Here is an 18,199-nt window from a genome sequence, read left to right as displayed (position 1 = left end):
GCGAGCAGGTGGAACTGACAGAAGGGAAGCTGAAGAAGAGCGGAGTGTACGAGGGGGCGAGTATGTATGGAGAAGATCGGATAGATATGGAGGAGCAAGGTTATGAAGCGCTTTGAAAGTGAGAAGCAGGATCTTGAAATTGACACGGAGGTGAATTGGGAGCCAATGGAGCTGTTTAAGAACAGGTGTTATATGATCAGTGGATCTAGTTCTGGAAATAATACGAGCAGCTGTATTTTGAACCAACTGCAGTTTATGGAGGGATTTATGAGGTAAACCATAGAGAAGAGAAGTACAGTAATCCAGACGAGATGTGACAAGAGCATTGACAAGTATGGCGGTACTGTGTGGCGTGAGTGAGGGACGAAGACTGTTAATATTACGGAGATGAAAGTAGGAAGACCGAGTGATATTATTTATATGTGCTGTGAAGGACAGAGTGCTATCGAGGATGACACCAAGACTCTTAACCTGAGGGGAGGGTGTGACAACAGAGTTATCAATGGATAACATTAAGTTTAAGAAAGTTGTGAGTAAACCAGACCTTGATTTCACTTAAACAGTCAGAAATGGATGTGGGTGGGGGAGTAGCTGTGGGTTTGGAGGATAGGTGGAGCTGGGTGTCATCTGCATAGCAGTGAAACTGGATGTTATGCTTCCTAAAAATATTACCTAGGGGTAGGAGATAGATGATAAAAAGTAAAGGACCCAGGACAGAGCCTTGGGGTACACCGGAATTAACTGGAGTAGATACTGATCTGTGAGGGAGTAATTGAACAAACTGAGCGGCCAGAGAGATAAGAAGTAAACCAGGTGAGTACTGTACCATTGATGCCAATAGATGCTAATCTGTGAAGGAGGATGCGGCGGGAGATCCAGAATCAGCTGCAAGCAAAAGATTATTGGTGATTTTTCCTAAGGCTGTTTCTGTACTGTGACATGAACGGAAGCCGGACTGAAACTGTTCGTACAAGTTATTTCCAATGAGATGATGATGAACCTGTGCAGCCACTATCTTTTCAAGAATTTTTGCTAGAAAAAGGAGATTTGAAATTGGCCTGAAATTATTTAGATTGGAGGGATCTGAACCATTCTTTTTCAGTATTGGAGTTATTATTGCAGTTTTAAGAGAAGAAGGAACAGAACCATATACAAGAGAGGAGTGTACGATATTAGGAATCAGTGGGGCAAGAGACGGGAATGAGAGTTTAACAGGATTTGTCGGCAGTGGATCAAGTTTACGTGATGATGACTTTAAGTTAGATATTATGGAAGATAGCTGAGTTATTGTGGGAAGTTCAAAATTGGATAGAGAGGATGACAGCTGAGAAGGACAAAAAATGCAGATAGAACAATTGACCATTTCACAGGACGACGGCAACTGTTGATGAAGATTCTCAATCTTGGTCTAAAAAAAAAAAAAAAAATCCATAAATTTGTTGCAAACTGTGGCAGAGTGTGTATGTATGGCAAAGGTATGTGGGGGTTTAACAATATTATGCAATGTAGAAAACAAAGTGCGAGTGCTTCCTTCAGCAGATTCAATAACAGAGATTTAGCATGATGAATAGCTTCTTTATAGTGTTGTATATGACTGAGATACATGTCCTTGTGAATATTAAGTCCTGTTTTCCTGGAGAGACATTCTAGGCGGCGTCCAGTAGCTTTAAGTTGGCGAAGTTCAGATGAGTACCATGGCGCAGAGCAGTTAGAGTTTTTTGGGGAGCCAAGGTATCTAAGAGGTTGATAAGTTCATTGTTATAGTGAGATACCAGGTCGTCTATGGAAGCTGAGGCATCAATGGTAGGTAAGTTATTAATGCCATGGGAAAGAGCTGATAGCTCAATGCCCCTAATATTTCTAAAAGTAATTGAGTGGTTTTGTTTATTTTTGTATAGTGGGAGACTAGCATTGAATAAAACTAATTTATGGTCTGAAAAAGGCATGTCCAAAACAGCACAATTCTTAGGGGTGACACCAATACAGCAAACAAGATCCAAAATGTGTCCTTTGGAGTGTGTGGGAAAGTATCAGTATCGGATCAGTATCGTCGATACCACCCTGAATTTTACTTGGTATTGGATCGGAAAGGAAATCAGTGGTATCGCACATCACTAAATATTACCCCGCCACCAGCCTGTAACATTGATACAAGGCAGGATGGATCCATGCTTTCATGTTGTTTATGGCAACATGACCCTACCATTTAAGCAACATTTTTCTAATCTTGAACAGTGCTGTCCAGTTTTGGTGAGTCTGTGAAATGCATTGTTAGTTTTCTGTTCTTAACTGGTGGGAAGCTACTGTGGTCTTCTGCAGTTGTGCATTCAACCATGCTCTTCTGCAAACCTACGGTGTAACAAGTGTTTATTTGAGTTGCTTTTAATTTATCAGCTCTAAGACTTAGTGTGGGCAAAAGTTGCTTTTTGTAGCCATTGTTTAGAAGACAATGTTCTAGAGAACTGTTGCTCACCTGATATTTTTTCTTCAGACCATTTGTCCTGTAGGTTTTAGATATCACCCTGGGTCAACACACCTGAATCCATTCTCATTCCCAGGCCTCCGAAGAACTCCAAGACATGTTGAGGAGGTCATTTAGCCATTTAAATCAGCTGTGCTGGATCAAGGACACATCTAAAACCTGCAGGACACCAGCCGTCGAGGCCTGGAGTGCATGTTTCTCTAATGCATTTACCTAATCAAAAACAAAAACATCGGCCTGCATATTCTGTAACTTTTCATATCATATTATTCTGAGTGTTCACTGAAGTGATCATCTCCTTCATGCTGATGCCAACTTGCCCGCACCTTATTTAATACGGTAATTTGACTCTATAGGGGTGAAGCTAGAGGAGTTGAATACAAGCAATTTGGCTTGAAAAGATTTTTTATTTTTTTTTGAATTACCACTGTGAGTAGAGAAATGGATCCACAATGCATGACGTCACCCCATTCAAAGTAAATGTAAGGTGAGCGTTGACCTCTGACACCTACATATGAATCTGACCTTGCAGACGAAAACACTACATAGTGCTACAGTAATTTCACATTAAAGTACAAGCTGGTGGTCTAACTTTTTAATTCTTGTATAACTGTATCTGCAGTTTAAGCTGCAGTAGGCGAAGGAGCCACCAAGGTAATTGTCCTGAACGCCTTGTCTATTTTTCTATTGTTTAGACTGTGAGAGTCATTTCAAGGGTGTCATTTTGAACGTGGGCTCTTCAGTTGTATGGTAGATTTTCTCACTCTGCTTTCTCTGAATACAGACCCTCCTTTATCTTCAGTATCACATTAACAAGCTGTCCATTCATTGAATACCAAACAGGACTCATTACTTGAAGCTAGACTGTGTGCGTATGTGTGGGGGAGAGTAAAAAAGTCAGAGATAATACGTATTAATTACAGGCTCTATCTGAAGAGTGTTAATGAATGCCGTGGTTAGCAGTAGTTTAAATGAGCTAATGACACGGCAGCTCATTTACAGACCCGCACACGCACTCACACACATACAGAGTGGCTTGGCAATATAGATCTTCTTTCCTTTGGGTGAAATTTTGGAAGTTATTCAGATATAGTTATATCAATGTACATTGTTTCAACAAATACAAGGCCTCAAACAGTGTTGACCTTGCTGAATTTATTTGTTTCTCCCACATGCACAATGCAGCAGTTGTCATCTTCAAGGTGGCTCCCTGTACGTTAATGCTACTGTTTTCTGTTGTGGCATACTGTATGTATGAAAACATCAAATCTGGAGGCGATTTTCCTTAAATTTGAAAACTTCCTCTTGGTCAACAGACCAAGGCTGTGAAAGGAGTGAACAGACATTTTTGTGTCATATTAGAGCTGTAAGCTGCTTGCAAATGTTATTCTGTGCCCAGTTTACTCCGTTAATGTTTCTGCATGCGTTCGGGTGTGTCTTTTTAGGTTTTGGTTCATGCCATAACAGAGCATGTGGAAGATGCCGGGGTGCACTCTGGAGATGCTACCCTAATGCTGCCAACCCAGACCATTAGCCAAGGGGCACAGGAAAAGGTCAGTTAAGTCACCTTTAAGTTGACACGGTGCACATTGCATATTCCCTTGTAGAAAGTGTCCAGTGTGTTATACACACACAAAAAATGACATATAAAGAAATTATTTAGTGTTCCACAAATTTCCAGATTGAGACCATAATTCAAACAGTGTAAGAAACCGGCTACAAAACAGTCGATCATCTGTTGATTTTTTTTTTTTTTTATGATATTTATTTAAAGCTAGTTTCACATTTATAGCTAAGTGAGGGGGGATGTGCCTTGGAATATTATATATTCTTTCATACTAATTACTTTAAGTCCTGCAGTTTTAGGTACAAAATGAGCTTTTCATGTGTGTCTCTTGCTTTAGGTCTTTTTCAGCCCCATGCACATGTCGTTTTGTTAGAGCCAGAGCTGGTACTGCCATCCCTGTTTGTTGTTACAAACACAACAGTGTGAATAAGCAGACAACGTAACCAATCAATAAAATGTATCCTGATGAAAAAGGTGCATCTGTCCATTAAAAAATAAATAAATAAATAAATGCAGCAAAAGACACGTATGATTCATTTATGTTTTACGACACGTGGCTTCTCTGTTTCGGAAATGGAAAAAATACCACATAATGACAGAGGAGGAAATCGAAACTGGCAGAATGGAAAGCAGCTTTAGTGATTCAAACTGTTTTTTTTTTGTTTTTTTTCTTAATCCATGTTAAGTAAGCAGTTTACCTTGCACTTTGTGCTTTTAAAATGTTCTCAATTTGTGTTCAAACTGAAACAGTCTTATTTGATTTTTAAGTGTGTGTTTGTTTCCCCTTTCTTCTTCTTCTCCTTCTTTTTCTTTTAGGTTAAAATTGCCACCCGAAAAATCGCGCACGCATTTGAAATTTCTGGGCCATTTAACACTCAATTTCTGGTTAAAGGCAATGATGTCATGGTAGGTATATCTCTCAGTGTGTGACTAAAAAGACAGATTGACATTTTCACACCTGGTTTCAGCTAATGCAACTCACTCACAAAATGAAATCCCCTGTTGTTTAAAATGGTTGGCAAAGCTGGCCGAATTAATAATCAACCTTGCCTTCAGCTTTGGTGTTCAGCCACAGCGCACATGCACGCCCACTATTTGTGTGTATGTGTGTGTATCTAATCTGGCCATTTGTATAGTATATTTGCATTTGTAATCTATATATTTCTATTTATCTTCTAAGTAACCTTAATTTAAAGTTAATGGTATACTGAAAGAATCGTTTTTTCTTTTTTTTTTCTTTTTTTTTTTTTTAAAAAAAAAAAGAAGAAAAAAACTTTTTTCAGATTACTATATTTTTTATATTGCATCCTGTAGGTGATCGAATGCAATCTGCGAGCGTCACGCTCCTTCCCTTTTGTATCCAAAACAATTGGTGTCGACTTTATCAACGTGGCAACCAAAGTGATGGTGGGAGAGCCTTTGGATGAGGCCAGCCTTCCCTCGCTCGAGAAACCCATCATTCCCGTGCACTACGTCGGAATCAAAGTAAGAAGGAAAACTGAAATGAGCTTATAGCTGGGAAATGCACGACTGGCTTTCTTTGAATGTTTTTGTTTGTTATTTTGATGTTTTTCAGGGTACTGAGAGAATGGATTGGATTATAGACAAAATGAGTTTTAAAAAAAGAAAGCGTACGTGAGGAAGCACAATTGCAACTCTCTGTAAGTCTTTGTGTCCAAGCATGAAGAATGGAAAAGCAATGTAGGCTATAACAGCTTACTAACCTCCCATAGCTGGTCGAATTAATTGATAGTATTAATAAATTTTAATAAAGTACTGATAGTAAAATGGTGTTAGGACCAGAGATGGGCCGATTACTTTTTTCAAGTAATGAGTAAAGTAAGGGATTACTATTTTAAAAGAGTAATTAGAATACTGTTACTTTCCCGTAAGCACGCTGCATTACTGCGTTACTAAACCGTGATTTTGTTTGCGAGAGTGTCTCATGACGATGACGTACGAGCGTGCGACATCCGTGGTAGCAAATGACGTGTGTAGCTCAATAATGTATAATATGGAGAGTGGGAGAGAGTACGACCATTCAGTGTTTAAAGCTATATTTAATTGTTTTCAGCTCTATTCACTGCTGTCTTCCTGTTTCTTCACTCCCAGAAGGTTAACTCTTCACTGGCTAGCCTCACTCATTACGTTCATTTAAACAGAATCAGAAACGCCACTTGCAGTGGGAGCGACTGGAGTCAGGTGGGGGCCCCCTTAGGGATGTGTGGTCTCTCTGATTGTCATTGCAAACTTTTCCATTGCTGTAGTGTAAAGTTTGCCTGGTGCCAAGCGGTGCCTCTGTCCAAGGAGGTCTACAAAATTGACCACCTGGGATACCAGGCTTGCAAGGTTTTGACATATACTGTTGCTATTGTTGAGTAGCCCAAGCAGCCCTGTGATTCAACCCACAGGAGGCCACAGAGTAGCTCCTGTGATCAGCCAAAAATTTCCCCCAAGTGCTGCTCCGGTCAGCCTAAGTGCCTGCCCTCAATTCTCCTTTGGTCATCAGCTGTCAATGCGAAGAGTCAGGTGACCCTGTTTTCAGCCCTTCTGCTATTTGTAGTGTTTTTTTTTTTTTCTTCCAGTCTGGCAGTACTCAGGACTCTCTTCAGTGTGCCCATGGGACCCTGTGCTCAGCCCATTTTGCTGCCAGTGGGCGCAAATGCTGCCAACGCACTTGTGTAATTGTGTGTTCAGTGTCATTCTGTGCAGGAAAAAATGGAATCGCTGAGCAGACAAAGGAACCGCTTTTATTTTTCATTATTTCAGCCCATGCCCATTAGAGTCTGTACACACTAATGTAATAGAAATTTAACCATGGTTCCATTATGCGCTTGCATGAAATTCTTCAGATGTCACTTTTGTGTTTATGTGTGTACATTAAAGCAGTCGCCTGGCACTTCAGGCCAAAAACATGTTGTTAGCTCTCTGGTTTGAGAAATTACACAGATAGTCATTGTTAACACTCTAAAGTGCAACAAATGAATTAAAATGATTTAGTTCTTCTGAATTTTATTCTATTTGCACACTGAAAGCCTCTTTAAATTGAGTAGCAACAGTATTTGTGCTGTGGTGTTATAAAATGCAGCTGTTTATTTTAAAATCAAGCTTAACACCAGCTTTCTTTTCTTCTTTTTTTTTTCTAGTTTTTTGCACTTAATAATCCTGACTTTTGGGTTTTAAGGCCATAAGAAAATAGTATCCATTCATTCTTTCTCTACTGCTTATCCTTTCAGGGTTGCAGGGGGGGCTGGAGCCTATCCCAGCTGTCTTAGGGCAAGAGGCAGGGTACACCCTGGACAGGTTACCGATCTGTTGCAGGGTTAACACATAGACACAGACAACCATTCTCACTTACATTCACCTATCACCATTAACTGCATGCCACTAACTGCATGTCTTTGGACTGTGCAAGGGAGACGGAGTACCCAGAGATAACCCACACAAACATGGGGAGAACATGCAAACTCCACACAGAAAGACCCCGGCCTGATGGTGGAATTGAACTCTGGTTTCTCTCAGCACTGTTGCCTCACAGCAAGAAGGTTCTGTGTTTTTAACATTACAAGGTATAATCTTGTAACATCATCTTGATAATTTTACGGTAAAGTTTAATCCTGAAAAACAAATATGAAGCCAAGAGGCACATCTCATTTTCCCTTCAAAGTATGAAATAGCACATGTATTATGGACAAATAGTATAATTTGATAGAGTATAGTATATTGCATATTTTGGCTGTCTCAGAAACACCAGTTTGGACAAATGGAGGTGAAGCTTCTCTGTTTTGCAAATGGGCAGGGCAATCCAATGATACTGTGGTAGTTCTGCCTATTTCTCCTTGCTGTCACTGAGCTTCAGGTTGCACCATTTCACAGATCTCTCTAGCGGTCTCCCATAACCCCTGTAGTTTGCATCAGACCACAAACGCAATGGTGACTTTAAAAGGAACAAGTGTGTTTTGTGTGAAAGAGTCATTTACCTTTCCTTAAAAATACCTAATTGCCATATCCTTATCCTGTATGGTTTGTAAATGAGTTCGTGTTTAGAGCCTTACACGTATGGTATTGTTATACGTACTGCAGGCTGCACTAATACAGCTTGCGTTGGCTCACATAACAAAGACAGCAATTACTCCTTCATCGTTATACCCAGGCACGATGAGGAGAATAGTACCTGGCTTTCTCATACCAACTGGGAGTCTTACTACTTAAACTGGGTATGAGAGCGTTTACGTGTCGCCAGCTGTTCAAAAGCTATTTTTTCTGAAGTAATTTCTCTCTCTAATTACAACAGAGCTGCTGTAACAATGGTTGTAGTTTGAAACCAATCACGCAGGCATAATCCCCAACTCTTACCCACCACCTAAAGTTTTCAATTTCCAGTCTGCGCGGTGGTAAGGAATATTAATCAGAGCTCTGAATTCTCCATGCGCCAAGCTTAGACTTCCAGAGTTTACTTGGACAATATGACACAGGCTTCATACCCCCTGACTGATATGGGACTTCTTTGAAACCTTGCCTCGGTGCATTTGAGTTGTTTTAACAAAGCAGAGCTAATTTTCTTTTTTTCCTGTTAAACATGTTTCTTCCACAACATCAAACCCGACTGCAGACAGAGTGTGATTGTGGGGAAAAAAAACATTATCCAGCAAAAGTGCCCTAAAGTGTGTTTGATCAGTATATTCCCTCTCATCACCTTTAACCTCACTGTATCATCACAAGACACATGTTATTACCACCAGAAAGACCACTGTCATTTATCTGTCTTATTCCCTCTCAAGCTTTAGTCTTGCAGCCTGTTTTCTCTCTGAAGGCCCCTCATTTGAAGCAATGTTTCTTTATTTTTTTTCCTTTTCACTAACAAGTCCCTATTGTGTCATTTCTGTCTCCATATACAAACTCATAGGAATAACGCCACATTTGTATTTATGATACCAGGAGGAGAAAGAGCATGAAAACAACATTTGAGCAGGATATGATGGTTTGGTGTCGCTCCCCAGTTCAAAGCCATTTAGTGAAGAAATGTAAGTTCCAGCTGCTACATGCTTTGTCCCCTGACCATGGGGAATTACTGCATTATGGTAACTTCTAAGACAAATTCTTGTGAGCTTAATGACCCAGGAGAAAAATGTACACTTGAAACGGCATGCTGGACTTACACTTTTCTTAAACACTTAAATATGAGGAGGTCATGTTAGTAACACTCATGATACTGGCACCAAAGCATGTGGCACAGGTATATCTGCCAGTTGGTGTTTGGTTACTTTTACGTAATTTTTAAACACTCAAAATATTGCTCCTGCTTCTTAAAGTGTTTGCTGACCTGTGCAAACTGCTCCAAAATATTTCATATTTTTAGGTACATGCAGGTACCAGAATTTTGGGGCCACATATACGCTTTACTCTACTCCTCTTATCATGCTTGACTAGTCCATACTGTTAAAAATGTACAAAAATGATTATGGTTTGTTGTGGAGACTGCTTGAAGGAGTGGTCAATCTTAAAGTCCTGGCCAGTTAATAGAATCTCAGAAAGGTCACTTTACTGGGGACACTTTGCTAGTATTGGGTTGGACCTCATTTTTGCCTTCATTACTGCCTTAAGTCTTCATGGCATCAAATTATCAAGTTGCTGAAAACATTTCTCAGAGATTTTTGGACCATGCTCTCATGATGCCATTCCACAGTCGCTATTGATTTGTCAATTGCACATCCAAGACAAACATCTCCTATTCCCTCGTAGCCCGAAGGTGCTCCCTTGGATTGGATCCCAGTCTGAGACGATTTGGGATTTGTGACATTAGTGTGTTATTCTGCTAGAAACTGAAGATCTGTACAACGTGGTCATAAAGGAGTGTGCATGGCCAGGATTAGTACTCACGTAGGCTCTGCTATTTAAATGATGCTCAGTAGGGAACTAAGGGCCCCAAAGTGTGCTAAGAAAACAAGGTTCAAGGTTTGGCATGTTGTGCGTTTAGAGATGTCTTCTGTGCAGTATGGCCATTGTCCTCTGATTCCTGGCTTCTCTAGGTGAAAATAACTAGTTGAACTGCTGCTCATTGGACATTTTTTTCTTATTTTGAACCAGTTGGCTGCGTGTAAAAATGCCAGTACATTGCAAAATTCTAAAATACTCAGACGAGCCTTTGAGACACCAAAAACCATTCCATAGTTTTTTACTGTTCTGATGCTCTGCTTAAACTTCAGCAGGTCGTCTTGAGTACGTCTACATGCCTAAATACATTAAGATGGTAACATAATTATGAATAATGATTTATGTTAACAAGGAATTGAACGGATGTACCTAATAATAAGGTGATCTGCGAGGGCAGATTTTTATTTTATTTTATTTTTTAAATTGATTTCCTTGAGAATTTTGGTCAGCTTTCTGGGTGGGGGGATAAATAGTTCTTCTTTTTCATCTTCTTCCACATGCTCATTTTTTTTAAACATGAGAGCGACCCAATTTAGCCTGAACTTAGCAGAAACATTTTTTGTTGTTTGTTTTTTTTAAGTCTTGCATGCCACGGAGATGCACAGCAGCTGCCCTTCTAATTTTGGCAGATTTCTTTTATTTTTTTCTCTGTGTGAGTGTAAGAAAAATCTTGCCAAAACAGATTTTTTTTTTTTTCTTCCGTTTTTTAGAAAGGAAAAATAACTTGTAATGGTTTCTAGTTTGCCCAATTATATGCTTCCAAGCTTTTCAACTAAAAACGGTTCTCAAATTAGAAGTGTGCTTTGCTGTTCCCCCTGCTGGTTGCGTGATTTTTATGAAAAAGAAGAAAAGAACATTTTAGACTGTGCGGCTTTTCACAGTTGTGTTGCCTTTATTCACACATGTGTATAAATATCAACTACTGGTTGGAGAACCACAGGAATAATATTAACTGGGGTTTATTGGTAGTGATGATCAGTCAGAGCACCTTCCAGCAAGCTTTACCACTGAGGTGACAAATGTAGCATAACAGAGCCATCCTGCACCATACAGTCATGTGAGGAAATTAGGACACCCCATTAAATAATTGGCTCTTTCTAAAGAAATGTTCACATATCAATGTCCAATCATGTTTTCATGTATTACTGGGAAAGAAAGTGACTTAATTGCAATTAAACAACAATTATTAAAAACATTTTACACATAAAAAAAAAAGAGATGAACAAAAATTTGTATTTTAATGGAGGTAAAGGTTAGGACACCCTACCCCCTAATAACTAGTGTTGCCCCCTTTGGCTGACATAAATTCAGTGAGACGCCTTTTGTAGCTTTTTACCAGTCTTTGACAACAATCAGAAGAAAGTTTGCCCCACTCCTCAATGTAGAATTCTTTCTGCTGTGAGATGCTTGAGGGTTTTCTTGCATGTACAGCCTGTTTCAAGTCACCCCACAGCGTCTCAATGGTATTAATATCAGGGCTTTGATTTGGCCATTCCAGGACTCTCTGGATTTGCTGGTATGCTTTGGGTCATTGTCATGTTGCAGTGTCCAGTTCCACTTCGGCTTTATTTTTTTAAGAGATGGTTTCACATGTTCTATAAGCACCCCCCAATACACAGTCAGATTTTTGAATCCCTTACCAAACTCATAAGCGGCCACAATCTTCTTTCGGAGGGCATCAGACAGCTCTTTAGATCTCACCATGGCGCTCACTTCAACACTTCAACAGTCAGGAGCACACCAAACTAAATCTGAGGGTTAAATAGGGCAAGGCTCCTTTAAAATGCTGGTTAATGATGTACTGATCATGTGCACCTGACATGATACACCGGTGGGATTTTAACCCTTTTAAGTGGGATAACATGTGGGGGTGTCCTAATTTATTCCTCACCAGAAATTACATTCTTTTTAAATTGCATTTCACATAAAGTTTTAAAAAGTCTTTTCTTATTTTTAATTGTTTAATTATATTATTTGAATCCCTCAGTATCATCAAAATTTATATTAAATATCCATATGTCCAAATATATTTTTAAATATACAGGCTTTCATAGGGTGGCCTAATTTTCTCACATGACTGTGGTGGTTTTAGTCTGGTCTTGTTACCAGTTTCTGTCTTTGAGAGAATATTTTGAATGTGGATGGGAGCTAAATGGGTTGAAATGACAATACTGAAGTTATGTGCTATTGACCTTCAAGAAGGCAAAGGTCATCACTATGAAATGAAGCTTTTACTGTGTTACAGCTGTTCTAATGATAAAGGGCACCGAGCAACACTTGGGTTCACACCAGCAACATTTAAGTTCTCTAGGATCCAATACTATATAACTTGGCACTTGGCCCATTAATGGTATTGACACCACCCCAGTTATCTACTTGCAACACAATCCTCAGAGGGCCTACCCCTAGTTGGCACTGAGTGTGCAGCTTTACCAAGAACACTATCCAGGCACTATTTATTTCCTAGAATCCTTACAGCCATGCAACCAACTACCATGAGCCAGCTAAAAACTTCAAAATTACCACATAATTTCGTTTGTAATCGAAAAAGCACTTTACTCAGAATGGCAGTCGTTTTACTTCTTCTTAGAATGAAGATGCCGTCAACTTTCAGAAAACTGTCTTCACTATTCGTATTTGTTCAAATGTCTTCAAAGAATCCTGAATCTGCCAAGTTCCTGAGTTCCATTTAACTGTGAGTTTAAAGACATTCCTACAAGTGCTTTTTCCAGTAAAGCAGACAACAACAACAGCAATGTTACGTGAAAATGTCTTGCTAGATTCATGTCCTTCTCCACTGGAGCTCAGCTGGTGCCCGAAGATAACATGATTCATGTTGTGGAGACTCACAGTTCTACTCTGTTTCGAGTGGCAGGTGGTAGGATGTTGAGATTGGAAAAGCTGGAATATTGTAACAGTCATACAATCCCACACACTCAATTGCATCTGAAGAACAAGCAATTATAGGCCAAACTGGGCAGCCTTTTTAAGAACTCTGTTTATGAAGGCTTGTCTTGTATCTCGTGACGGCTAAATCTTCACAGATGTCGGTGAGTGCATTTTTTTTTTTTTTTTTTTTTAAACACGTCCCTGTTTTTCCCCTTTTGTTTGCGCCTACATTATATTTCCATTTTCGTTTCTTCTTCTTAGTTTTAATGATTTAGAATTGGATGATGTTGCTTGGGTTTTTACAGTTTTGTGGCAGGTAAAATTGGTACTTCATTTGACTCGCAAATGGACCGTTTTACTCGGAAACCTTCAAATGTGTCTTTGTCAGTCTTTCTGAATTTATATCTGTTTTTGTCTCCGTCATTAAAACTTCCCTCGTTGTTGTTCATTCTCAATACATGGCCCTCTCTCCATTTCATTTTCTTTCTTCTTTACATTCTGCCATTTTATCTCTGCATACTTCCCTGCCTTTCTCTGACTCTTTGAACAAAGGCACGATAAAGATGCTGGTCCCTTGTCTGCATTCCCCCCTCTTCGTCCCTTCTTACATTAGTATGCTAACATTACATTCACTGATTAGATAGCTCGCTTCAAGGATGAATCCCCCACCCCCCAAGTGGCCCTTGCCTGTGTGTGTGTGTGGACAGACAATGCCACAACCCTATTCGTGGTGGTCTGCAGTTTGAGAGGCATCACTACTTCTCACTTTTTTTCTCTTTCATGTTGTCCACGGCAGTAGTCGTAGCAGTTCTCTCTTGTATTATACCATGCCTCCTCTTCTCATTTCTGTAGAAAGAATTGTTTCTACTTGGTATTAATTTGACACTCTATTTATCAGTATTTGCGTTTTCTTTTCTGTAGTCCATAAACAAACAGCTGTTGCGTGGTTTAGCTGTTACTCCTAATGACAAGCTTTCTTCTGCCTGTAGGTGGCAGCATGAAATCTCTGAAATGGTTTCAGTAGACTGTAATAATAATGCATGATAGTGACCAATAATGTTAAAGAATATTCTTAATTGACTGCCACTTTCTTTGTAGTTTATCTTCTGCTCTTTGGAAACCATTTTTTAAACTTCAGTTAAAGATTTTATTGATTTATTTTTGGAAACTTATCCCACAAACCTAATATTAATCTTCTAGCTTGTTAGAGCTGTAAACTGGAGACTCTTCAAAAAAACAAGTGACAGAGCTTTAGTATTAGCTCACATTTGGTGACATTTCATTTTTTTTTTCACGATTTTGTCAAAATAAACTTCTTCCTCTTTTCGATCTTTTTACCAGGCACCCATGTTCTCCTGGCCACGACTGAGAGATGCAGATCCTGTGCTTCGCTGTGAGATGGCTTCCACTGGAGAAGTAGGTCCCTTGCAAATATTCAATAATGTTATACATATATATAATTTCTTTATTATTCTGTCTCAATTGTAGAATCAGTTCAAAGACATTCTCATGTTTCTCCTTTTTTTGTGTTCTGATGCAGGTAGCTTGTTTTGGACCAAACATTTACTCGGCCTTCCTAAAAGCTATGCTGTCAACAGGCTTTAAGTTGCCTCAGAAGGGCATCCTGATTGGGATTCAGGTAATGCTCCAACTATTATGCTTTTACTTCTTTCCATTTCTGTTTCCTTTAGGTGCTCCCCTACAAGACATCAAATGTGCCTTTTAATAAGGTAGACAAGTGTTTCAGGCTATCGGGTTCATGCAGGTCTAACTACTCTCACTGACCTATAAACTATGACCAACTCTGGCAGTCTGGGAATGGCCCAGTAAGGCTGCAGTACATGTTATGGAAATGATAAAAGTTCTCAGTTATAGAACTGATGCTTTTTTACATAAATGACTAAGAACTACCACTGACATAAGAGTCACATTAGTTAAAGAGAAAACTGTTTACGTACTTATCAGAATGCTATGTCAGAATGAAAAACTTGCTGCAAAACACAGAAGCTTTTCCAATCTGCAGTCACAGAAAAGAACAAAGTGCTGGACTGTTTTCTGCCACTGCATTACATGATTTTTAGTAATTAAGTCTTGCTGCTACCCAGAGTTGCCAAACTGCGAGTTCACTAATGCAGCTTTAACAAAGCACTCACAGCACCAGCTGTGTAATTGGTGCTCTTGGGGAACAGGTCCACTTCAAGGCAAGTGCCTGGGGTCATATACAGACTATAATGTGGCTGACAAACAGCAGCAATTTTGGCTGACGGATCCAAAGAAGGCAGACACATGGAACTACAAAAAAACTTAGTTGTAGGGGAGTTTAAAATGGTCTTTTTGATTGAGCAATCTTTGTGAATAAGTCTGCTGGAGGGTGGGGTAAACATCTGAGTTTCACACAGAGTTCTGAAATGATGTACTCATTTTAGGCTCATTTCTGTGATGCTGATATGAGTTTTTTTAATGGATGTTCTGCTGACAGTGTACACATTGGACTCTTGGTTTCTGCCTATCACAGTTTTTTGGCAGAAAAGTTCCTAAACCCAACCAGCTGCAGTAGAGGAGGCGGGGGATGGGAGGGTTCAGTGCTTCATTACAATTTAATACTGTGCTCTTTTCATGCAGCATTATCAATCCTCCATATTGAAGCTAATCACCTATTGCGCAGTAACACAAGAACAATATATCCACTAAAATACCAGAGATGGCAACAGAGAGATAAAAGTTTATTTTTTTCTTTCAGCATGAATATAACATATAATAGTCATATAATATAATTGCAACCATCCAAGGAAAACTTAACTTAACTTAACTTAACTTATGACATTGTGAAAAGATGACATGGGCTCCCGTATTTCAGTACGAAAGCTTTTTATTCGGTGTTGCGGAAAATAACTGCTCTAGCCAAATTTCTAATTTGAACCAGCAATGTCTCTGATTGGTGAGAAAGCTGAATGAGCGTGGAACTTCAGAAATTGCATGAGCGGAAAGAAGCACTATACCATATCGATAGCTAGGCTATACTTCACTACAAAGTATTTTCCAAATTATTATTCTAAAATACTACAATAATGAAAAGTATTACATTAAAAAGGTAGAAGTAGTACTTTCAATAAACAAAGGGCTTAGTAGTTCTGACACTGTTCAAAGTAAATATATACAAAATCTTGTACCATTCTGTTTTTTAATTTTTGTTACTTATTTTATTCCATGTTCAAACATTTAATGATTCACCTCGTAGCTGATTGACTTAGTTCAAGGCTTCAAACTTTTATATAAAAAAAATTCTGAAATGTTAGGAATATTTTTGGAAAATTCCCTTCTGGAACCAAGGCCCTAAAAAAGGTATGCAGTCACTGTTGCGCTCTTCACATTAGCTTAACTTAACAGCTGTAGCTTTACCTTAGGACCAGCAGGAGGTCAACTTGCAGCTTCTCTGACTTGTAGCACACTGGCAAAAACCCTTTAGGGTTCTATTCCTATTGTAATTCCTTTGGTTACTCGTATAATGTTGTCTGATGGATAACTAAGTGACAGTTATAAACACAATCTAACTATACAAACACACAAAGACTTGTACGTTTTTTTTATTGAACAGTCTGAGCCAAGGCTCACAGTGCAGGCTGGAAAGAATAAGTGAACAGATGAAATTGGAAGTGAGGTGCCTCTCCCTATAAAGAAGCACATACGTCTGGTTACTGACAAGGTTTGCTGTTCTCATGCTGTGATCAATGCTGGAGCTGAAAATGGTCTAGTAAAAGCTTTTCTAAAGACCTGGATGAATCCACAACAAGATAAAAATCATAGCAGAGTTGCTTTAGGATGGTTCTCCCTAGAAGTCGTTGTCCTGCAAAGACCACACCAAGAGCACAATAAGCAGTCCTGAAAGATGTGCAAAAATATCTACAAAATACAGAATTAAATGGATTGTGTACTCACACTGAGCACGCATACCAATTTTTCATATAGCGGACAGTCTTTAATATACAATAACACTGAATAAGAATGGTGTTAATCGGTGAAAGGACACCGCAAAAGAAATCCCTATTGGGTTAAAAAAAAAAGGGGGAAACCTTCTAAGGTTCAGAAAAGAAACTAGATACTTATAAGAAATGCACAAAGGAGACGTAAGTTAACTTAATGGGAAAAATCCACAAAGGGAAAAAAGGCAATGCACAGCACCATCAAAGCCTCTTTCTAACCACAGTGATGCTTTGCTACATTAGGCTTGAAAACTTTACTACCAGCGTGTACACACTGAATTCCAAATTGTATCAAGAAACTACAGGAAAAAAAGGACCAAAATCTTACAAAATGTTGAGTAAAATGATAAACAAAGGCACTCCAAAAGCACACACCAATTACCACCATTTCTAAAGTAAATTACAAGATGCTGTGGCATGACTAGAAGAAAGCTCTTCAACTAAGACGATGCAGAAATGTTAAACGTTTGTATGAGATACGGTACAAGATTCTTTAGCAGATACAGAAAATGTCTGAGGTCATTCCTGCTAATGGATGTTCCACAGGTTGCTCAATTGAGGCGTTTACTTTTTCCAGCATGTACTGTGAGGCATACTCGTTTCTTGTTTTTGTTTTTTTCCCAATAAAGGTTTAAACATTTTGAATAATTAATCTGTAAACCCTGGCAATACCGATGGTTTTCAAAAATGTTTTCTTGCAACTCTACACAAACTCTACAAAGTTCTTTGATCTGGTTTTGTATTGGAAGTATGCATATAGGTCTGAAAATATTATAACCGCTGTCTGCTGCTGTGTGTTACGGCAGATCCTTTTACAAATTGTTTGTCTAGAAATGGATTGCTTAGCGATCAAATGTCTTCAGCATTTCAGTATTTTTGCAAGATCTACAAAAGTAAAGTTGTTTTGTTTTACTTTGTTTAGTTTGTCTTAACAGACAAAAACTAAACAGTTGTGTTCAAGACACTCTTTCTTTAAAGCTGTTTAAACAAGTTTTTATTGAAAATTTGATTAATCACTCAGACTACTTATATTAACAATAACTGTTGGTAAAGTTTGTTATTTTACTTTTATCTCTTATTTTCCTAACCTGTCATGCCCTCATTTTTAGCTGTATGTCAGATTTGCCCATCTAAGTACAGACTTGTGTGTTATATAAGGCTTAATGTAGTTACATGACAAATATCAAACCATATCACAATGCTTTTGATGAGATAGCAGTGACTTCAGCAGGCGCATCGTTTACTAAGCTGAAGGGCACCCAGTGTGAGCATAATCAGTTGCAAATCAGGAGCAAAAGAGTTTTCAGCACTTTCAGTTTGCTTGGTAGAATCCATTAAGTGGGTCAT

The 18,199-nt window shown here is 38.9% G+C and overlaps 1 protein-coding gene across 3 annotated transcripts in view; it reads left to right on the top strand.

Annotated features, from left to right (window-relative positions):
- The window catches only part of cps1 (carbamoyl-phosphate synthase 1, mitochondrial), a 60,581-nt gene that overhangs the window by 35,336 nt on the left and 7,046 nt on the right, over positions 1-18,199 (top strand). The window contains exons 30-34 of one of the 3 annotated variants that reach the window (XM_087830051.1): positions 3,928-4,035; positions 4,866-4,955; positions 5,364-5,534; positions 14,214-14,288; positions 14,413-14,511. In XM_087830051.1, the coding sequence (XP_087686177.1) occupies positions 3,928-4,035; positions 4,866-4,955; positions 5,364-5,534; positions 14,214-14,288; positions 14,413-14,511 (543 nt within the window). Of the gene's footprint in view, positions 1-3,927; positions 4,036-4,865; positions 4,956-5,363; positions 5,535-5,625; positions 5,711-14,213; positions 14,293-14,412; positions 14,512-18,199 lie in introns of those variants that run through there. The other 2 variants (XM_087830050.1, XM_087830052.1) reach the window with 2 other exon arrangements.

Source organism: Neolamprologus brichardi, chromosome 16 (assembly GCF_056152115.1).
Source record: "Neolamprologus brichardi isolate AB-2024 chromosome 16, ASM5615211v1, whole genome shotgun sequence".
NCBI classification, from domain to species: Eukaryota; Metazoa; Chordata; class Actinopteri; order Cichliformes; family Cichlidae; genus Neolamprologus; species Neolamprologus brichardi.
This window is presented reverse-complemented; position numbering and strand designations above follow the sequence as displayed.